The sequence below is a fragment of the Lepisma saccharinum genome, chromosome 6, assembly GCF_977018435.1.
Source record: "Lepisma saccharinum chromosome 6, izLepSacc3.1, whole genome shotgun sequence".
NCBI classification, from domain to species: domain Eukaryota; kingdom Metazoa; phylum Arthropoda; class Insecta; order Zygentoma; family Lepismatidae; genus Lepisma; species Lepisma saccharinum.
Genome location: NC_139234.1, coordinates 89039882 through 89064511, shown reverse-complemented (window position 1 = coordinate 89064511; position 24630 = coordinate 89039882). Strand labels below are relative to the sequence as shown.

At 37.8% G+C, this 24630-nt stretch overlaps 1 protein-coding gene across 1 annotated transcript in view; it reads left to right on the top strand.

The window, feature by feature from the left end:
* LOC145989153 (ras-related and estrogen-regulated growth inhibitor-like) overlaps window positions 1-24630 on the top strand; it is a 200339-nt gene that overhangs the window by 58392 nt on the left and 117317 nt on the right. The window contains exon 3 of the mRNA XM_083124446.1: window positions 14141-14302. Within this exon, the coding sequence (XP_082980572.1) occupies window positions 14141-14302 (162 nt within the window). The remainder of the gene's footprint in view (window positions 1-14140; window positions 14303-24630) is intronic.

Genomic DNA, 24630 nt, shown 5'->3' with positions numbered 1-24630 from the left:
GGCACGTAGGGCAATTTTTTACAGAACGCATAATGCAGAGATTTTTTGGGGGTATGTTATTTAATACCTAATGCTGTGCAATGCAAAATATAATTGCTCACTTTTTTTTTAACTATTTTCTATGACCTTACCCGGTTTTTTTTTTTTCGCCAAATTATATGCTTCTAGTCTCCTATACAATACAATATACGTACAATATTGTCAACAGTATTATATTTGAGCAGGTCGTTTGTCACCTAAACACTACAGCTCACAGGTTGGGAAAATCTGACGTGAAAGCAGATAATACGCTTATGCCTTATTTATATATAATTTTCACGGGGCGTTCAATATTGTCAACAGTATTATATTTGAGCAGGTCGCTTGTCACCTAAACACTACAGCTCACAGGTTGGGAAAATCTGACGTGAAAGCAGATAATACGCTTATGCCTTATTTATATATAATTTTCACGGGGCGTTCAATATTGTCAACAGTATTATATTTGAGCAGGTCGCTTGTCACCTAAACACTACAGCTCACAGGTTGGGAAAATCTGACGTGAAAGCAGATAATACGCTTATGCCTTATTTATATATAATTTTCACGGGGCGTTCAATATTGTCAACGGTATTATATTTGAGCAGGTCGCTTGTCACCTAAACACTACAGCTCACAGGTTGGGAAAATCTGACGTGAAAGCAGATAATACGCTTATGCCTTATTTATATATAATTTTCACGGGGCGTTCAATATTGTCAACAGTATTATATTTGAGCAGGTCGCTTGTCACCTAAACACTACAGCTCACAGGTTGGGAAAATCTGACGTGAAAGCAGATAATACGCTTATGCCTTATTTATATATAATTTTCACGGGGCGTTCAATATTGTCAACGGTATTATATTTGAGCAGGTCGCTTGTCGCCTAAACACTACAGCTCACAGGTTGGGAAAATCTGACGTGAAAGCAGATAATACGCTTATGCCTTATTTATATATAATTTTCACGGGGCGTACAATATTGTCAACAGTATTATATTTGAGCAGGTCGTTTGTCACCTAAACACTACAGCTCACAGGTTGGGAAAATCTGACGTGAAAGCAGATAATACGCTTATGCCTTATTTATATATAATTTTCACGGGGCGTTCAATATTGTCAACAGTATTATATTTGAGCAGGTCGTTTGTCACCTAAACACTACAGCTCACAGGTTGGGAAAATCTGACGTGAAAGCAGATAATACGCTTATGCCTTATTTATATATAATTTTCACGGGCGTACAATATTGTTAAGAGCGTCAGTTTCCGTAGAGCTCTCTTTTTCCATCTTCCCTCTATACAGTGAAGCTGTAGAAGACACAATTAGCTAACCTAGCATACAACATACTTTCCTAATTAATATGTATATTGTCACACATTCCTCTTATTTTATACTGTTGTAAATAGAAAAAATTATGTACGGTAAATGTTTTGTACATTATAGGGAAAAAATGCAAAATATCCCCCAATTTTAATTCGATCCACCTCTGAATCGAATTTTTACATATTCTCACGCCGGCACATATGCTGTTCTATTTGCTTCTTTTACTTGCCTTGCTTAATTAACTCTCGCTAATTAGCATTTTTTTGGAAGAAGTCAACTAGAACAACATATGGCGGTATGAGAAATATGCAAATCAAAGAACATTTTAGCAATATATGGGCCCTAGCAATTAGCTTCGTCGACTAAGAGTACTCTTTTAAACATCTTCAGCTAGATCGTATTACTACGCGAGGACGTTTAAAATTTTTGGGTGTTGAAAAAGTTTGACCCTACTTTTTATTTCTATTGTTTGCTAATAGATGGCGCTAATAGTACCCCCTCCCCTGCCCTCCCCCCTCTTCTCCTCTGCTGTATGACAAATAGCACAAACATAAAAATCAAGATTTTGGAGAGCAAAACATAAAATTTGCATGCATCTGATGTCGAACCGGGAACTTTTATCTTTCGGGGAGTCAACATTATTTTTTTACTCAGTCGTCATATAACATGAACACACGCAAACATTCACATGTGCTTTTATTATTTTGTGTTCGGTAAGTACAAGTATATTCTTACATAAATTATTTGTTTAATTTAATAAATTGTAAACTCGGAGCCTGCTATACTAACATTCCTTCTGTCTATTGAAAGCAAATGTTGTATACATGCGGAAATAACACAGAAAAAAAAGCGGATGGAAGCAATTTAAAATCAGTAGAGCAAGGTTAGTATTACGAGAGCGTAAAAACATGTGCTTTCATTCAACTTCGAAAAATAAGAATAAATGTGTGCATACAGAACACATATGCTTTCTTTTCACAGTTGTAAAATCAAATAAATTGTACATGAAGTAAGTTACGGGAAGGCTCTCTCTTTTATGTCTGTGTATATGTCTCTCTTTTTTGTAAAAAGTTATGGCAAAAATACCAGTAGGTTAGCAACCTTGCTTTATGCACTGTAAGGCAAGCCTCAAGCAAGGTTGCCAGCTCCTTGCTTTAGGCTAGGTTAGGTTAGGGTGGGTTAGGTTAGGTTAGGTTAGGTTAGGTTAGAGTAGGTTAGGTTAGGTTAGGTTTGAGTAGGTTAGGTTAGGTTAGGTTAGAGTTTAGGTTAGGTTAGGTTAGGTTAGGTTAGGTTTGAGTAGGTTAGGTTAGGTTAGGTTAGGTTAGGTTAGGTTTGAGTAGGTTAGGTTAGGTTAGGTTAGAATAGGTTAGGTTAGGTTAGGTTTGAGTAGGTTAGGTTAGGTTAGGTTAGAGTAGGTTAGAGTAGGTTAGGTTAGGTTAGGTTAGAGTAGGTTAGGTTAGGTTACGTTAGGTTAGGTTTGAGTAGGTTAGGTTAGGTTAGAGTAGGTTAGGTTAGGTTAGGTTAGGTTAGGTTAGGTTAGGTTAGGTTAGAGTAGGTTAGGTTAGGTTAGGTTAGGTTAGGTTAGGTTAGCCAGTGAAATATCATATAGTAGAATTTTTGTAGAGTGGGTTGGCAACACCGACGAGCATCAAATAATGATTTCAAGCCTCAAATAATAATTTCGAGCCTCAAAAAAAAAACATCCAATAAAATTGCCAAATATAAAAAGGGGGCAATAAACCCCCCCCCTCATAAAAAGCTACAGTGCCCCCACAGTGTCGCCAACACTAGGCCCCCAACAGTATTGCCAGACATAAAAATACATGGACCCCTCAGGTCTTTTTATGAAAATTTACAGTGAAAAAGATTTCATTTTTCATAATGTCAAGAGCATCTACCTCTAGCGCAGGTTGCTTGTTGCTGACTTACAGACTGATAAGAGCTTATGCAAGAGCACCCTGCTTGACGAGCTGTAGAAGCCACAATTACCTAACCTATTTTTTTAAAAATATATTTGTAAAATCCATCTAATGTCTGAATTTAAAAAAATATATATTATATTTGTTAACTGTTTAAGGAAAATTTTTGCAAAATACCCCGACAACGTTTCAGCTACTAGGACCTCATTACCATGAGCCTAATCCCAGTAAGCCACATACACACCTGTTCTTCGTATCGCATATACTAGTAAGTCAGATGACATCATGGGAGAATCACATTTCCCCCAAGAAGCCCACCACAACAAACGTCGCACATGCTAGAAGAAACAGGATCAGGATATTTTATGCTAAATTTACGGCTGCCTGTATGCAGTTATAGGCAAATCATTAAAAGAGCGCTCTAATATACAATGATTTCTCCTACCATGTACCCTAACATACAATTTAACATAACAAGTAAAATTTCGATTCGTCTATATATACCCAACAAAACTCAGAAACTGCCATACGCGAGAGCTAATATTTTGCAACAACTGTAATTACCCAACACTAGCAACAAGAACAAAAAAAATATATCAATTATTTGTATAATATTAATTAGTAACTTTAGATAATATTAATTATTAGTTTTCAGTTGTAATTAATTTTTAGAAAACAATTAATAACATGTTAGGTGATGATAACCAAGTGCAAAAAGCATTGCATTTCTTTTTACACACAAACAAAACACCACATAGTTCACAAAACCTCTAACAGATGGCAGATAGTTACATGGTTCTAGTTAGGATGATTTTTGGGTTGTTGGATTGGGGTTGAAGAAGGCTATTTGTTGTAGTGACCACAGTATTGTTTTTTTTTGTGTGTGTGTGTTTTCTGTTCTCTTACGAGAATTAATATAGGTTGTCATAGAACCCTCCAATTCATGACTTAGGAAAAATCTGTTTGGTGATTCATCACGTACACCTATATGTGAGAAAAAGTATGAATAGTGGTAGTGTTGCCAGATGTAAACAGAGGGCAATAGACCCCCCTCATAAAAGGCTACAGTAAACCCACAGTGTTGCCAACACTAGGCCCCCCAACAGTATTGCCAGACATAAAAAATACATGAACCTCTCAGGTCCTTTGATGAAAATTTACAGTGAAAAAACCCAATAGGTTAACAACACTGTCAAAAAATCTACGGTAGTGTTGCCAGATGTAAACAGAGGGCAATAAACCCCCCTCATAAAAGGCTACAGTAAACCCACAGTGTTGTCAACTCTGCCCTCAAAATGTACATCATAAAAGGCTACAACAAGCGCCACAACCTTGGTGATTTTTTCGGGTAAGGAGTTGGCAACACTGCTCATGCCTTACGAGAGAAATCCATTAAGGCGATCGAGCTCCAAATGATGGTTCGAGCTCCAAATGATGATTCAGTACTCTCTATTTGCCCCTACTATTTATGTCTGAGAAACCCCTTGAAATATGATAGTGAGTCATATTAACAGAACTGGATGGTCCCATCCACACCGCTCTTCAAGGGAATATCTAAATCATCAATGTTACACCGGTTCAGGGGTGCCCACAGGGGGGACTAATGGCGCAAAATTCGCCATCGAGATTTTTTGGGGGATATTTTGCCCTTTCAAATAACATAAAATTCAACATTTATATATATTTCTAGAATATATATATATATATATATATATATAAATTACGCCTTAAATGCACCATATTTAATCCATTAGATGAAGAAAAGAAAGTACTTAGGGGCAGGGGTGCTCACAGGTGGGTTTGTGGACGCCCGTTGCGTCCACCCAATTCTTTTTTGGAGGGGGATTTTTATGATGGAAATTTGACGTGAACAATATAGCATTGAACACAAGTTATCATTGCTGCTACTTAAATAGCAATTTGTAAACTTCCAAGGTAATTTTGAAGGATAATATGTATTATCGGGAGGAGGTGGAGGGAAATATCCAACTCTTACCTATTGACACGTGACACGTGGATACTGGGGGGACAATATCCAACTCTTAAATATCAGTGTTCAGTTTTATATTATGGGGGTGTAGCTAGGAGAGGGATTAAGCGTTAAATTGAGGGTGTATCCAATTCTTGTATATTACTATTGTCTAGACTGTTGCGAAAATTCTCCTCTTTTGGCAGAGGAAACATCCACTCTTCAACATAAACAGTAAGTCTAAAATTGGCAAGGAAATTTTGGTGGGAGGTTTGAGTACTAAATTTAAGTGTGGAGATATGAAGCTCTTGATAAAGTGTTAGTGCGGGAGGGTTCGAATATTGTATTTAGGGGATTATATTGAGCGATATGGTATACAAACGTATTTGGCGGCGAAGTGCGAAAATTGAAGGTGGAAAGCGTAAATATCGCGGGCTCATAAGAAAGCATTGACATCCTATGAAATTAATATTCTTGAAAAACTTCAAGGAAATGGATGTAAACATTTTCTTGCTCGCTTCGCTCACAATTCTGTGTTATGAAAATGTGTGTTTCTCATTTTACTAAAGTTTTATACTATAGCTGCATTACAAGACATGAACTACATTCTCGATGTTGATTCATAACATCACTTATTAAAATATAATGCTTAGAGAGTTGGTATTCTGCTCAATTTAAAGCAGGTGCATAATTTGAATGATGTACTTCTATTAGCAGTATTATTGAAGTATTGATTCCCTGTATGCTGCAATAATTGTACTAAGTGTACTTCATACAGTAACACCTTGCACGTTACCCGATAGAACAGAAAAATAAAAATAAATAATATCAAATTCCTTCTTATTCCGTTCCATCTCACGTGTTCATTGGTGTAGCCGTCTCGCATCACTACGGAATTGCGTAGACGTGGAGCGATTGACAGTGACATTTGCCGTAAGTGTCAAAACTTCAGTACACGTCTATTTGAAAGCTGGAGCTTACAAACTTCGTTGCTGCCCTAAGCGTTAGCGGATGTGAAGAAAAGTTGATCGTAATTTGTGTCTTCGCAGAACTAATTTCCCTGCAAGTTAAAAGCAAGTTTCCTGCAAATCTCTACAGGCTACATGCAATTAACGAAATAAGTCAAGAGCAAATTATGCCAGAGGGAAACTCTCGGTATTCCGAAGAAGGCAGAGCAGACATGAGTTATTAAAAGTTGTGGAAACCACGAAATAAAGTTAAGGAAAAGTAATTTATCCAAATCAACTGTTTTCCAATATTCGTGCCTCCCGATGGAGCAGTGGTAACGTCGTCGCCTTATAATGAAGGGGTCCCGCGTTCGATTCCCGGTAGAGGCACAAAGTTGTTCGGATCCCACTTTAAACTATAGGTCCAGTCCCGATTACCCTTACTGTGCATAAAGTGGACTTAAAACACCAACTCAATCAATCGAGGTTTTCCAATACTCACTACAGTGAAGGGTAATGTTCTTTTCAGTTGTACATATATTCAAGACTCGCGCACTTTAGATGTGGCCTTTGGCCGCGTCTTGTGCGCTCGCCTACGTGGTTAGTTTATTTGAAAAGTTTTGAACGTAACATTATGTGTGTGTGGCCTCTAATATTGTATTATAGCGTACAATGCAATCAAAGGATAATGTGAATAAAAATGACTTATTCTATCCTGGGCACGATGGCCCAGGATAGTAGGTTCTTGTTGAAGGCGTGGAACACAATGTTGTAGCTTTAGTGCTATTATGTTAGGTAGTCACTTAAGAGAAGCTAGAATTAAGGTCAATTATGTTAAGGCATCGGGTCCTAATCGTGCAAAGGTTTACTTTTTAACATCCAATGATGCAAATGACTTTTACTTGAACAAAGAGTTTCAGAAGAAGTATAAAGTAAATGTCAAGATCCCGAAGAGTCTTTTACACAGAATGGGACTAATATATGGGTTACCGTTACATATAAATTTAGAACAAGTACAAGATGAAGCAGAGGCTGAGAGAAATATTCCAGTAATCAAAATGGAAAGAATGAAGAAGAAGAAGATTTATCAAGAAAATGGGGAATTTGTGTTCAAACCGACCAAATTGATCAGCGTAACGTTTCAATCACAAAGGTTGCCCTCGCATGTAAGGCTACTCTGTAACATATTTCAGGTACAACCTAAAATTAAATCGGTGATGAAGTGCAGGAATTGTTTCCGTTTCTCTCATACAAAGGATGTTTGTAAGTATAAAGCGATATGTCCAAGGTGCGGTGATTATGAACATGATGATATATGTGCTGCAGTACCTAAATGCATAAATTGCTCAGGAAATCATCTTGCAACTGAGAGGTCGTGCAGTAAGTGGGAAGAGGAAAGAGAAATTCAGAAAGTGATAGCATATGAGGGCTGTTCATATCAAGAAGCAAAGAGAAAAGTTAGTTCTAGTAGTTCATTTATGACCGAAGGAGAAGATTATTCTTATGCAGACATACTACAAGATTTCCCAGTTTTAAAAACAACTAAAGCAGATTCTTCCTTTGTACAAACTCCAAGTTCAGCAATTGCAACAGGTAACAGATATGAGGTGCTTCCAACTCTAAGAGATGTGCAATCAGGGACATCAAGAAACTTATATTCTTGGAAATCTTCTCAACCTCAACTTTACAACATGATCAATAGTTATGCTGACCGAAGACTTGGGAAGATATTTAAAAGTAAAGAAGTTATGATAAATAAAGGTATGCAAAATCTAAAGTCGTGTGACAAACCTAAAACCCAAAACGAACAAGAAAGACCATATTATATTTTACTAAATTCCAAAAGCAGTTCAACGTCAGTGACAACAACGGAAAAACGAAAATTACGGACTAGAATCCCACAATATGACTCTCAAAAGCAAATAATGATTAGTTTATTACAAGTTATGGCAAAACTAACGTCGAACATAACTGTGGATGATAATCTTCAGAGAATTAAAAATATTCTAGTCGATTGTGCAAATATTTCTTCACAGTTATTGAAACTAATTGAAGAGCTTCGATCATATGAAAATGCTCAACATTAAATATAATGATCAGTACGTTATCACATTTAAAATATGTTTTTGTTTGTGCAATGGAATTTATGCTCGTTTTCTGCAAGAAAACTTGAACTCATGAAACTGATAGAAGAGCATCATCCTCTCATTGTATGTGTGTGTGAAGTATGGGGGGATGGAAGAGTTTCAATTGAAATAAAAAAATTATCACGCAGTACTTAATTAAAAAGGCGGAAAAGGAGTGGGTATATTTGTACATGAAAGTCTGGCATTCCAACCCATATCATTTAATCCCAATTTAGTGATTCGTCGAGAATATCGGGTGGAAGTAGTGGGAATACAAGTGCAAATTTTGAATAAAATATTTACCGTTATCTCGATCTATATACCATCTTCCTATACATCGCAAAAAATTGCAGTGAAGCATTTAAGGTCTATGATTAGTTCATTCAAGTCTCCATTAATCATAACTGGAGATTTCAATTGCCACCACCCATTGTGGGGTCGACAGGCAGCAGATAAGTTGGGTCGAACTGTTGTTGAATGGATGGAGGCGGAGCAGTTAATTATAATAAATGATTGTTCACCTACTCATATGCCTAGAAATGGAAGTAATCCGTCATCTATAGACTTAACATTAATTTCAGAAAAGTATTGTGCAGACTTTATGGGAGGTCGATGTGGACTTGAGAACAAGCGATCATTATCCATGCTATTTTTATCTGGCTTATTGCCATGCAACAAATGAAAGAATATTAACTATTCGTAAATGGAAAGTATTCAAAGCTAATTGGTCTAATTATACTAAACTTTTACATATTTATTTCTCAGAGGATGATGGATTAAAACTTGATAATATTACATATGAGGAGTTTGTAAAAATCATTTCGACTGCGATGGACTTGAGTTGTCCCAGGGTGATAAAAAGTAGTCAGCAGCACTTCCCAAAGATATACTAGTGGACAGAAGAGTGTGCTGAAGCAAAACTACATAGAGTCGAATTAGCAAGAAGATACTCACGTCAACCAAATCCGGAGAACTGGATAGCCTTCAGACACTCTGTGGCCAAATCAAAGAGATTATGCATAAAAGCAAAAAGAAAATCATGGAAATTATTTTGTGAAAATTTACACCCAAGCATGAAATTAGGATATGTGTGGAAAAAGTTTAGGTCGCTCAAAAATCCTCGTACAGCAAATGTAGTCCCTTTGAAATCAAATTGGAAGACTGGATTTATTCAGAAACTCATACCTACCTTAAATCGTCTACTTTACCATATAGATAGAGCACTTATTTCGGGAGAAATGAGATAAGGTCAGATGGTGTATTACCGTTTACTGAGCTAACAAAAAAGGAGTGGGAGGAGAAGGGTGGGTGGCTGAGGGATGCGCCAGCACTTACCTCTTCCTGGCGGTGGCACTGGCTGCTACTATCAATGATTCACCAACTGATTACAACTGAAATAAGGCCTGGTGACAAGGCACCCTTCGCTTAAATAGTAGCCAGTTCCGCTGTACTTTGCAACCTCCGTTTCCTGTGGAATTCTCCTCTGCAAGTCGGAGCATTCCAGAAGACGGAGGAAACCGGACGAGAAGTACACTAGGAAGCAAACGTTCTGCACCCTCATCCCCAGCCATCTACACTACAGTGCCAGACGGAGTAATTGAAACACCGAATGAATTATGTAGTTACACATCAAAACTACGTTCGGCGAAAGGTTTTGCAAAAGAGGAAATCTATGAAATCATCGGCAACAGTAAAGAATCTGCTCCAGCGATGGATGGAATTACTTATTCGATGATTAATCACCTTCCAGATGTAGCGTTAACGACGATGTGCACAATTTTTAATAAATTCTTAAATAACGGGAAAGTACCAGAAGATTGGTCCAAACGTTGATTATTCCAATTTTAAAAACAGACAAGGACCCTCAAGTAGGTAAATCATATAGACCTATAGCTTTGACGTCAGTTGTAGGAAAGATATTTGAGAAACTGATACAAAAAAGAATAGAATGGTTTTTAGAAAGTCAAAACGTATTTTAGTTCGAACAAATAGGATTTCTAAAGTGATTAGGATACCAAGACGAATTAATCACTCTTCCCTCGTATATTTTCGACTCACTGAAAAGAAACAGAATTGTATTAGCTGCATTCCTAGATGTAAGCGCAGCTTATGATAATGTAGATATTAATATCCTAATCCAAACAATACAATAGCTAAAAATACCTCACAACTATGTTTTGATATTATGGAAGTTTCTGAGTAAAAGATCTGTATATTTCCACTTTTTCAGTGAAAGTAGAGGACCGTATTCAGTCTGCAAAGGGTTACCTCAAGGAAGTCCTTTAAGTCCTTTGTTATTCAACATATATATGATTGGGATGGAAAGGAAGTTAATTCCAAAAGTGAATTATCTTCAATATGCAGATGATATCTGTATCTATATGTCCACGACACAAATTCATACTGATTTTCCTGTTTTAGAGGAACACATATTGGAAGTGCAAAAGTGGCTTGTAAGTAAAAAAAACTCTCGATTTCAATGGAAAAATATAATATTACAATTTTTAGTAAAAAAGGAACACCTCCAATAGTTCACTCAATGTCTCGAAAAACAAGAATTCCCATTACATTAAGAGTAAAATATTTAGGTGTCATCTTGGATGAAAAACTAACTTGGAAGGACCAAATTAAAGCAATACAAGTCAAATCAGAAAAAGTGTTTAATTTGTTCAAAGCAATTGCAAATACTCAGTAGGGATGTCATCCTCGAGCTATGCTTTTATTTTACAAGAATTATTTGCATACGTACCACAAATACAAACAATTAGTGATTCATTGTGTTATTGATAGTAGTTTTATTCCAGAAATAATATTAAAATTAAACATCAATAACGCCATTTACAGGAATTAGAGTACAAACAACATAAACTTTTTTTTAGTTTTGTTACTCTTTCGATAGTAATAATACCGTAGTCATAGCGTTTAGTTTCTAAAATTTGCAACTTCGGCTTTCACGGATATAAGATTTCATAATATTTATTAGATGCATTGCAATAGCACACTGTCATCTTAAAAGAATTACTTAAATATAAGCATTCAACTGTTTCTCCGAATAAGCCAGGTTTTCCTATTTTATCTGTATTTGTCTTATTTTAACACGCTTTGTAACTGTTTATTCTGATCGGAACGTTGAGAATGGATAATGACTGACAAAGGAACACCCATTCTGAGACTGAGATTCGAAACAGGAATATTTTGTGGTGAGGTCTCAAGTCCATCAACTTGCTCAGTCACCGCGATCAAAAAAGTCCCTCTTTTAACAATGATATTAATATCTGAACAAATTGATAAAAAGCATGTCACAATTGTTAATGCAACATTCAATATCCAAGACACGTTTGATCAATTTCTACCTGTTAAAAGGGAGAGTCAAATGAAATCCTTAATTTGTTTTTGTTTCTTTTCTAGTAGATTTCTGTATGCAGGATTGCACAAGTTGTATACAAGTTGTTGATCTATACATATATTTTCTAGTTTGAGTTAATGCCTGTATACCTTAAGAAGAATAAGTCTGTGGGGTCCACGTGCAGTCACTTATGAGCCACTGCGAAGGCCTTTCCACCCATCTGCCTGCGAACTGAGGCCATTGTCGAACTTTCTCCTCCATTAGTAAACTTGCTGGTGTGGTAAGCATGAACAGATATATTGAATTTTCATTTGCCGACAAATTTCTGTAAGTTTTAGGCTGACAGAGGGCAAGTATGAATAGGAGGCGTCATATTTACAATAACACAAATGACATTTTGAAGTTCACTTGATTAGTGTTGCAGCCTTGAGATCGTTTTGTAAATAACAGTTGATACCTCATCTAAATTCTAGCTGCATATTGTCTGCCCTACAATTTTAATTGGACTTTTAAGGATTTCATTTGACTATTGTATATTTTTATATAATTTAATTCTATCTTCCTGTGTAATGGCAACAATAAGGAAGAATGGTGAATTGATCAAGTTTAAATGAAGAAACAACGATTCTGATGCAATATCTAAATGCAAATTCATGTATAATACAATATGCATCTATCTTTAAGTTAAAACATAATTATGATATTTATTTATTTTCGCTTCTAATATAATAAAGTTCTTGCATGCTTCATTTGTATCTCTATTTCTATGCAGTTATACAATGAATAATAAGTTGTTGTTCGTACATAATACATTTGTACCTTTCAGTTTAAACATGTTTATTGTATTGATTTATTTTCTCTTATACAATAATGAGATTCTTACATACTTAGTTTATCTCTTTGAGTTGACAAATATTTTATTATTTATTTTCACTCATACAATAATAAGTTGTTGTTCTTACATAATTGTATTTGTATATTTTAGTATAAACATGCTTAATGCATTTATTTATTTTTTCTTATACAGAAATAAGGTTCTTACATACTTTTTTGTGTCTTTGAGTTTACAAATGTTTAATTTTTTAACATTTATTTTCACTCATACAATAATAATAATATTAAGTTGTTGTATATTTGATAAATGGAATGATGAATAGATAGAAATATTAAATCAAAATCAAACTTTATTGCTATAAAAGTGATCGATAATGAAACTAATAATAGATACAATCCAAATTTAATTAAATTAATTAATATTTTACTTACATGAGAAGAAGCGCCGGGAAACTCAGTTACCTCAAGAACGCAAATGAAAGCGCACCTCTGTTATGTAGACAAAGGTAGACAAAAGAACGGCGCCTTCCTCCGTCGGTAACACAAACTCGAAAGGAAGAATAGCAGAGCGGACGGTAGGGTGGCGGTAGTCATGTCTAGAAACTGCAAGAAAATACGGTTGTGGGGTAACGAAGTCCCCCAAAGTGACCGCCCAGTTCATATAGAACAGATTATGATAGTCTTGTTTAATAAAGAGATTATACCGTACCTATGTTTGATATACGAGTGGAAGTATACGCACTTTCACCATAACTTTCTTTGGGTTGGCCACACTGCCTTCAGGGCTCGCGTGCTGAAATGTGGTACTCTTGTGGTTACGTGGCCGAGGTTTCATATTAATGGCTCCATTTTTATTCCTCTTGTAACAGAGTAAACATGGCCGCTCGGCTGGCAGTGTGCACCAAGGAAGAACAGAGATGAATGATCCGTTTCTCTGCTCCGAAGGTGTGCGAGGGGCTGAAATTCACAGCAGGCTTCCAGTACAATACGAGAACAGTGCTCTACAGCGTAGAAGTGTGTACGGGTGGATCGAGAGGTTTAAAAATGACCGGACAAGCGAGAAGCACAAAGCGAGAGCAAGACGCCCATTAACCTCCACCACGAAATGGAAGATTCAAGCTCAAGAGATGATTCTGATGAACGGACAGGTCAGAGGGCGGCAGTAGATGAGGTGACATGCTCTCTGCAAATTAGTCTTCAGTGGCGTGTCCGAAAGAGTGGTGGGGGTGGAGTTTATAACCCATTCCCCTTTGCCCCAGTATTCCTAAACAAAAAGAACGTCGAAGGCAGAATAATATGGTTAAACGAGGACGGACTACTGAAAAAAGAAGTCACATGTACCATTCCCCTTTCGAAATTTCTGGGCACACACTGTCAGTCATGGCAATCATCCACGACAAACTTCAGATCACTGATCTCTGTTTTTCCTTAGTGCACACTGCCAGCAGAGCTGTTACAAAATAAATACAAATGGAGCGATTAAGATGAAACCTCGGCCACGTAATCACTTTCAACACGCGAGTGTTGAGGACAGTGTGGCCAACCTAAGTTATGGTAAAAAGTGCGGATATTTTTTTTTACTTTCCCTAGTATCATGATGAAACTGTAAAAATTATCTTTAAAGCACACGACACTGACATGCTTCTTTTGCAGGAGGCAGAATGCCTGACGCTGGAGGCGAACATCCGTTGGGCAGAGGCGTTTTTCCTCATGTACTCTGTGACAGATAAATGCTCCTTCGATGAGTGCAACCGACTCAAGTTCCTCATCAACTACAGCAAGCGGAGAAGGCGGCTGGGAGCTAACACATCCAAGGTAAATTGCTGTTCTGTAGTCTTCACGTTAATTTATAGGTGTATCTGGTACTTTTAAACTAACGTAAGTAAGGTATATGAACCTAATACCTAAGGCTTACGATTGTTTCGAACGGTGTGTAAAGTCTGAAAGGTAAAGCTAGTGGCAACATTCAAAAGTGGGAACATTTCTGTACATTTACTAAAAATTGGAGTCAGTTCCAAATAATAACGTGGGTGCAGAGAAGATTTTGTTAAACAATGACGTTTAGGACATATTGGGTACATATGAACCAAAAATTGCCTAGTGATATATTTTGTTTTTTCAGGTAAAAAATAAAACAGAAATTCTAAAGAAGAAAGTACCACAGTGTTACTTTTATAGGGAAAAGAGTATCTTAAGATGGGACGGCTCATAAGTTGGGACAGTGGCAACCCTGCCTTGAAAACTGTATCGGTTCGCGATTGTGTGATTTCAGTAAGAAGAGTTCCAGAGAAGCGTGCAGACAACGTTGGAAGCGACGAGCTGCGAGAAAAGAAAACAAGAACAATAGCAACATTTAATTATGAAGGACATTGTGTAAAATATTTCTAAAGCATGCAAAATGTGTTTACAGCTGTCCAAGGACACTTAAAGAAATTATTTCTTGCACGTACATAGACTATAGTTCAAGAAAAGTAGACAAAGCATTGTGACGCCAAGGTACCTTTATAAGGTATGCCATTCCCGAGGTTCCGAGATTTATTCCCATGATGCTGTGCGCGCTATGACGTCATTAAGCGGACAGAATGGAACTTACTTCGTTATCGTATACGGAAGCTTGAGATAAATGGGTCTATTATTTACTTATACACACTTTTTCTTGAATGCCGGTAGAATGAGAACAAATCATCCTGTTTGTGCTCTTGCCACGTGCAATAATAATAGAAGAAAATCGCCTGGAATAAAGTCATCATCGCTTCCCAAAAAACAAGTTGCTGTAGCAGGATTGATTCAATTTGTTCCTCCAAATTTCGGACTTACTCAGTGGTGTAACCACAGGGGAGGGCAGGGGCATTGTCCCCCAACCTTCGACGGAAGTCAATTCTAGGGGGGGGGGAACATTGATGGCCAAAGGCACCTGCAGGGGGCACAGAGGAGAAATTGCCCCCTTCTATTTCAAATTTTATACAAATAAAAATACATTTCGTAAAATTTTCTTGCTCGCTTCGCTTGCAGTGCCAGCTTTTCTGAGTCTCGTCAAGTTCAGAGACGTAGCTAGGGGGCGTCGGGAGTCGGCCATGGGCGCCAAATAATCTAATTTTAAAAAAAATGTGAAAGAGAGAATGCCTTAGCGCCATGTGATATTATTTGTCCCTTATTAAATCAATATTGTTTTAAATTGCAAAAATTGGATCAAAAAATGTTCTTTCTCGCTTCGCTCGTAATATAATTGTTTTTTGTAATGTGATGTATGTAAATAATATGTTTTGTATATAATATATGTAATGAAAAAACTTTGAATACGTACATAATTTAGTGTTAGAATCTTGCATATGTATTTTCTTATTTTATGTCGCTCCATGTTGCATATGTGTAAAACATATGAAAGTTATACATGTTATATGTACAAACAAATATCTTCGGCATGCATTTATCATTCATTTTCTGCCATTCAAAAATACAGTTTGTGTGCTTGTTTTCAATTATTAGCTAATGTAAAATTCCTGGTGTTGAAAAAATATTTCAAATCGTTTGTTCCAAATAAATGCTTTAGCACAGACATCTACCTCCCTTTTGCGTAATTTATGAGGATAATAACGTATTTGATACTACTACTACTACTACCGCTAGTAATAATAATGCCATTATTAATGTCATTATTATTACTATTATTATTATTGGTACGTTTATCCTGGTACTTTCTCCCTCCAGATAAAAATTCGTGGTTGCGCCTCTGGCCTTACTTCCACACTCGCCTTCCGTATCATCACGTATGCAACTTTCAAAAACCTTTACACAATCGAAACTCAGTTTCTAAGTATTGCTTCATTGAATATTGAGTGCAAGATAAGATTTATTAGCTTTGAAGTTGAAACATCGTCCGCGAAAATAATACTTTGAACATCTCGTAGGTAGCGAACACTAATTAACAATTGCACTGTTACTTTACTTTATGTGCGTTTGTTGAGAAATTGTGCTGAAAATATAATGTACGACTTACAGGACAGGCGTTTCTCCCCTGCACATCCTTTCAATCTTCTCGTCAATCAATGAGAGGAGCTGTCATGTAAATAATGACCAAAGAAGCTATTCAATCAGGCCCGTAGCCAGGAATTCTTTGTAGGGGGATGGGAGCGAAGTCAATCCTAGAGGGGGCAAATTTTTAACATATTGTGTCGCATTGGCACATATTATGGTAGGGTACACAGAGGTACTTGCCCCCCTCCCCCAAAAGCTATAAGTAACAGAAAAGGGATGGTATCTTGAAACTGCAACGAACCAAAAAAAAAAAACTTCGAGCAACATCAAATAGCAATATTTCGATAATGACCTTTCCAGGCTGCCAAAGAATATAAAGTTTAACATAAATAGGCTAATAGGGACTGTACCTACTTGATATCGTAATTGATTGATTTGGTGTTTTTAGTCCACTTTGTGCACACTAAGGCTAATTGGGACTGGACCTACAGTTTAAAGTGGGATCCGAACCATTATGTGCCTTCACCCTACTTGATATTTACAGGTCGATAATGTTAATTGATGACTAACAACAGCTTTGGGCCTCTCTGCAGAACTGATTAAGGGAGCCCTTTATAAATCATGCTTCATAATGATTCCCTCTAGTTTCCAGTATGCAAGATTTTTTACGCACAAAGGAATCTATCGACAATCCAACAACACCATTGTGTTGTGTTGTACAAGCAAAATCGGATTAATTACATAATAATTGTTAGGATCTGCACTTTGATGAATTGTGGAAAAAATTGTAATACTTTTTTTGACCTTGCTAAAGCATTAAACCATGGGTTCCTTAGTCCACCACGGACTCTATTTCCTTCAAAGGGGAGACTCTTGTATCACTACAGACAATGTTTGCCTACTGGTTACGTTAACCATTTTGCAAAATATTGTGTGAATTGTATTATATTATAGTTGAAATACATGTTTCGACACCTGAAAAAATAGGAATCCCTTGATTGACCAATGACTTCTTGGATTACAGTGTCATCATTAATATTTGATATTAAGTTTCATAGAAAGAAATTGTTTTAATAGGGCACAAATAATTTTACGGGGGCTCCCAGCGCCGACTCCCGCCGCCCCATATAGCTATGGCTCTCAACTTGGACTATAAGAATAGGAGAAATTGTGAGCGAAGCAAGCAAGCAAGATAATTTTACGAAATGTGTTTTTATTTGTATAAAATTTTAAATCGAAGGGTGCAATTGCCCCTCTGTGGCCCTTGCAAGTACCCTTGGCCGTCTCGAAGAAAAATGCAAAAAACACGTCCTCTCCGATGGCGCAGTGGTAACGTCATCGCCTTGAAATCAAGGGGTCCCGGGTTCGATACCCGGTGGAGGCACAAAGTGGTTCGGATCCCACTTTAAACTGTGGGTCCAGTCCCAATTAGCCTTACTGTGCATAAAGTGGACTTAAAATATCAAATCAATCCAAGGAACACGTAAAAACTAATCCCATCATGAGTATCCAATTGTCCTGCTATTCTTAGATTCTCCTAGTCTTGTTTCTTTACTTCAATATTTGCTTCCCCTAGAATGAACTTCCGTCGAAGGTCGGGAGGGGGGGGGGTATATGGCCCCTGCCCCCTGTGGTTTCAGCACTGTCTGTGAGTGTCTCTTCATCAATTTCACGTCATCATTCATTATTGCGATTATCTAGTAGTGGCAGAAAAGCAACGCTAAGTAACAAAAATCAAATATCCATTCCACTCCCTCCCTCTACCACATGAATCACTATTACCAAAAGGTAGACTTTTGAAACAAAAATTTAAGCAGTTCCAAGTTCATAGCAACACATCCAAGAAAAAACATGGGACCACATTCGGCACCATTAATACAAGACTACTCAAAATGTCACAACTGTTCTAGATACTGAAAATTGAGAAATCATTTCCCGAAGTCTGGATCTGGAAGAGAAATTAACCCCCCCCCCCACCCAATCTTGCTAGAGTAACACATGATATAATTTTAAACATTAGTGAGGATTTCAGGTAGGGATGTGTTCTGTATTTTTCACAGGGGGCAAAGGAGGCTCTCAGGGGGGGCAATTGCCCCCCTGCCCCCTCTAGCTACGGGCCTGTATTCAATGTAAAGCATACTTATCAAAGCAAGGACAATTTTATCAATGATTTTTGTATTATCAATATAATATGTTGTATACACATCTATTATATTATAATTTAAAGATATTGTACAAATATAATACTACTTTGCTGGCTTTAATTTATTTTATATCTGCTTTAAAAAGCCTCGTTGGTTCAGTCGGTAAATAATCTGACTGTCACGCTGAAGGCGAGGATTCTGTCCCCAGGGTGGTTGGTCTCGAGGGGGATTTTCTCAGCAACGTCCTTGCATGAAAACTGCTTTGAGGTTCACCAGGGGTCTAAAAAAATAGTATTTTGGGGGCCGGAACGTGATGCTAACACCACCTTCATAAATGACCGGGATTGTGAATCATAATCCCTAAATTCATTCATGGCATGTTACAACACGCAGAAGGTACTTTTGCTTTTAAAACTTAGTGCATATTTAGTCGCACACCGTGGGCGTTCGGTCTGAGACGTCATGGTTTGGGCTCTGGCTACGGAACGCGCAGGTTCGAGTCTTCTAGGAGAAGCGTAACAACTTTCCTTCTGAGGTTTCGGACTCTGTATGGGACCGGTGGGCACACACCATTGTGAAGAAATTGGAGAGCTACGAATGAGTAGCGTAATCCAGTCATGGAAACCATGGAAACTTAGAGAAATGACTGAGGGGATCGTCGTGCTGACCACACGTCACCTCGTAACAGGTTGGATGATCTCTCGCCTCGGCAGGTGGAAGTGAGGCCGGCAGTCGGTAGGTAGGCCTTAGCCCTGTATTAGTACACAGTTGAATACATGCCGCGAGAATACACATTATGAAATTTGTTTGACTCAACTCAAACATACTGCAGAAACTATTTCCATGTAGATTTAATAGCCGGCATCCGTGGCAGAGTGGTTAGCACATCGCGCTACGATGCCAAGGATCCCAGGTTCGAATCCCGGCCTGGGTATGGATGTTTGTGAGTGTCCATTCATCAATTTCATCATCATGACTCATCCTCATCTTCGCAATTAGCCAAAACTGGCAGAAAAGTGAAGTAAAATAAACCAAATAAAAAAATAGATTTAATATTTCATATTTGTGTTGCTTGATTGAATTGGTGTTTTAAGTCCGCTTTTTGCACAGAAAGGCTAATTTGGACTGGGCCTACAGTCTAAAGTGGGATCCTAACCACTATGTGCCTACACCGGGTATCGAACCCGGGACCCCTTGACTACAAGGCGACGGCGCTACCACTAGACCATCGTGGAGGCCATATTTGTGTTGCTTGACAAGACTTATTTTCTAATTGCGCACTCTATTATTAGTAAAACACATTTTATGTGTGTGTTGGATATGGTATGAGATTTAATTAGGAAAAGCGATGGATAATGTAATATTTATACAAAGTAAATTAACGCATTATGTTCTTACAACAAATGTAACTATTACAGAATAGGAAGCCAGTGACGAAATTAGCCGTAAGTTTTTTTTTTAATTCCTCGCAGTAGTAAATATTGTTACAAATAAAATCGAGAAATTTAGATCCTCAACTTAGGTGGATAAGAGACCAAATTATAATTCTCAGCTTGCATTTACCTCCGATTATTAGAAGTATCATTCGACCGAAAAGCAATCTCTGACTGTTGGCTGATAAATGCGACGTGCCTAAAATACAGGAAAACGTAACAGCATAATCGTTCCATTATTTTTGTTTTGTATTTGTATTGCTTTTGTTTTATTTCAAGTATAATTTACCCCTTGGCTAATCGCAAAGATGAAAATGAATGGTGAGTAGATGAAATGGATGATCACAAATCCATGTGGATCACAAACAGTACAGAGTACTACACAGATTGTTGGCCCACATGCCAGAACCTAGTAAGCCCGCAAGATTGAAGTTCCTAGGATATATTACCTGGAAGAAATATTGCTATTTGAATGTTTCCCGAAAATACACCATTTATACAATAGCCATTATCTAATTCATTCGCCGGCTCGGTAGCCGAGGGCGTTAAGTGGTCGACTTTCGATTTCGCCTCCGAAGTTCCCGGTTCAAGTCCCAGCATGGGCATAGGTTTTCTCTGCGAGTCAGGCACGTATCCAGGAATTCCTTTCGTGGTGGGCTAAACACCATATTTTTAAGGGGTATATATAGAACCTCACAATTGTATGTTTAAGGCCAATGGTGGCAATTGGGTTCAAAACGGGAGTGGGGGGGGTGCAAGAAAAGTTTACTTTCTCTTCCCTTGGTATGCAAGGGTTAGCATAAAGAGGTCATAGTATGAAGGCAAAAAAATGGGGAGCAACTATCCCCAAAATCGTCGCCACTGTTCAAGGCTGCCAAATTATTCAGAACGTGAAATCGGAACATTTTTTACCACTCAACTCCTCTGTTTCCATGCATTAACATTGTGTGCCGGAACCATCTCAGTATGTGTGTTTGCCCATTTCTTATCATCAGACATCAAAACATCTATGGCGTCTTCGAGTGTTTTTTACGAAGCTGTTACACACGCACGGGATGGACAATCCACTCGGCAACGCGAGACTCAAACTGTGGGCTGAGAACTGGACGCAGAAATTTCTCGAATATTTCTCTCTGATTCGAGCCTGAACACCACTACTGTGTCTTGTCCTCCCATGTTTACAGTTCTTATAAAAGCTGAAACCCACCAAATTATTCATATTGAGGCCTAAGCACTCGCAAGTGTTCACAATTGTCTGTCACAACTTCCGCAGTCTTGTCGTATATTGGCACAAAACAGAGTAAGTCTTCTCGAATACAGTTCGAAACAATTAATTCACAATGAAAACCCTTCCGATCCCAACACATCTAGTGTTTCTTCTCCCAATATGATTAAATGCTTACTCATTTATCTCCAGTGACGTGCCCAAGGGAAGGTTGGTGAGGTCATAACCAAATTTGACCAAGTATTCCTTAAAATAAAGAACTTCAAAGAGAGGAAAATATGGCAAAATGAGGACTGACCACCAAAAATAGTATGCATAACCCTCCTCTTCTAAAATTCTGGGAAAATTTGGTCCGGGCACAACTAACTCATCACTCAAAACTTTGATTTTCAGTTGATCTGTGCAGCTTATTTCTTTTTTAATTAACCGCTCCAATACCCGTTACTGATTAAATATTCACTTTAGAGAGAGACCTTCGATCTCTTCAGCCCTCGACCCGAACTAGCACTACACTGAGGCTCCGGAAATTCCGCTGTCGTTAATGTCTTCTGGTTTGGACCCGAACTGGAACTAGTAGTAGACTTCGTTACTTTACGGTATTTAGTCCTTTTCATCTTCGAATCACTAGATCTTATAAAGCCACCAATGGACACTGACTGTACACTAATCGACAGTATGAACTGTCATACTTACCTTTGAATACTCATTAACCGATTCTGTTGTACAGATCAACTTGGAAATTGAAGCCGCGTATTTTAACCTCATTATATTCTAGAACGTTCCACAGATAAAACGATTCGTTAATGTTGCCAGTAGTTCGACTCCTTCTCTTATTCAAGAACGTTCCCTCTCGCGCTTTCCAGAGATTAAAAAAATATAATGAATCGTCCTACGTGTGGCGCTACGTTTACAGCTTCCAAATGCTGACAAGTCTTTGCATAGTGTTGCGACAACACCGAAAGCGCAAGAAAAGTTTTAATGCAATATTATCAACAACAGGGTTATAGAACATTCTCCGTGTTGCCTTGGTAAGTATATCTCTCCTTATATATTATCGGCACACTATTTTAGAAAACAAGAACCTAATTTTGCCGGACCCTGTGGCTGAGTGGTTAGCACATCGCGCTGCGACGCCAAGAGTCCCGGGTTCGAATCCCACTCGGCCATGGTTGTGTGTGAATGTCCATTTATCATTTTCATCATTTCATCACTCATTCCCATCTTCGTAAATTAGCTAAGAGGAACAAAACGCGAGGTAAAATAAAATAAATCAAATCCAAAAAAAAAAAAAAAAAATTATGTAGTGTAAACTGAAAAAATTAAGGGGGGCTCGAGCCCCCTGATCCCACCTTGGGTGCGCACTATTAACAATAACAGGGTTCTAGAACATTCTGTGTCTTGGCTCGAAAATTATTTATCTCAAATTATCATCACATTATTTAAGAAGCCATGAACGTAATTTTATGTAGCGTAATTTCCTGAATGGGGTGCTGGAGACCCCTGATTCCCACCTTGCATACGTGCTTGACTCGATAATTATTCCTCTCCTTAAATTATCGTCACATTATTTTATTTCCGACCACAAGAAACCAAATACCTCATTTTATCTATTGTAAACAGAAAACTTTTTGGGGGGTTCGAGCCCCCTAAGCTCCCCCTTGGATACGTGCCTGCTACGAGTGTCCCTTCATCAATTTAAACTAATCATCACTCATCCTATTCGTCGCGATTAGCCAAAAGTGGAAGAAGACGATAAATAACAAAAACAAATTTATCCTCATCGTGGCGATCAACTGGAGAATGTTAAAAGTAGCGTAAAAATATTAAAGGGAAATTCCAGGACATTCAGTAAAAAGACATATCAGAATATGCCCGGACAAGAACTTTCCTTAGAATGAGACATTTAAAATAAATGCAATAGGTTAGCTGGAAAGAAAAGCCGGCAGTGGACTACAGCCTGCAGGGACAAGATATCACGCAAAAAATAAACTATGCATTGTTTTGGAATAAATGTATTCTTCTATCGCGTATTTGATCTCTTGCTGTCAAATCAAATTAACAGCTTTGGTGTATAATATCAAAAGATGCATGAAAACACAGCGTTTCATGGGCCATCTGCTACATTCTACGCATAGCTTTCAACCGCTCGTGTCCGCTTGGTGACGTCACAAGCTCTAGCCAATAACGTGCAAGTCGCGGAGTGCCCCCCCCTGTTGTGACGCTATGTCAGCTTGGGGTATTTGTAAAAGGTGAGAACAAGTGTAACGGTAGACGAATTCTTAAGATGGGACGTCAAATCAATGATACTAACATCGTTCTACGAAGACTGCAAAAGCAAGCCGCAATAATGTCAAAAGGACGATCTATTTTAACCAACCCTCAACTTCTGGAGTAGGTACGCAGCACAAAATAGGCAGGCGTTGTTCTAACAGAAGAAAGGAATGGCATTTTTTGGTATGCGAAGGTACCTATAGTACTTCGACTGAAGACTGGGTCCAATGCATTGGATGTACCAGGTGGAGTCATGTGTCCTGTTCGGTGCAATTGAAGATGTGTACTTCTGTGCTCAGTGTGATGGTTCGGACTGAGCAGGATGTCCCATCTTTGAACATGTCTTGTCCCAACTTAAGCAACCTACTTCCTAAGATGGGACAATGGTAAAGGTTTTCATAAACACTAATATCATTTTTGCTATTATCGTAAGTTACGGCGACTTCATTTTAGTGGAGAAGAGTGTCCAAAAATTTCAGTGTATGCATTACTATTATTATTAAAACGCTTGTATTTTGTAAATAAATTTGTATCTGGAAAGTGTCCCGACTTTGGCAACTCTCCCCTATATACGTAGTATATTTATGAAAGTCTTGTATTTTATTTACATACTGACACGTGAGATTACACAATGAAATAACATCGTTTACAAAACCAATAAACAAGGACTTGATGTGTCACAATTTGTCACCTGAATACCATCACAGTCTGGGCAAATGAACGGTGTTTTATTATGCTTAGTGAGTCCCACAGACACTACGTGAACTTAGAGAAACAATGCCACATTTAGCACGCCTTTCACGCTAAGTCCCTATGTAGGCCATATTGAGTCCACCTTCCATAGTGTTACTTTTTGCTTCGTTAGACTAATGTCTGAAGTAAGTACATTGTAGTAAGTAATGTACAAATGATGAGCTACCTAAATATATAAAAGATACATAAACGCCTGTCAGTTGGAAAATGTAGCAAGTAATAACTTAGCTATGCAATATTAGATCACGTAGAACACAATTACAAGATTCAGATATTTCGCTTTTTTGTCTTCAAGTTACAACATTAGAGATGCAGTCAGCAATTGAATCAAGTCATTCGGAC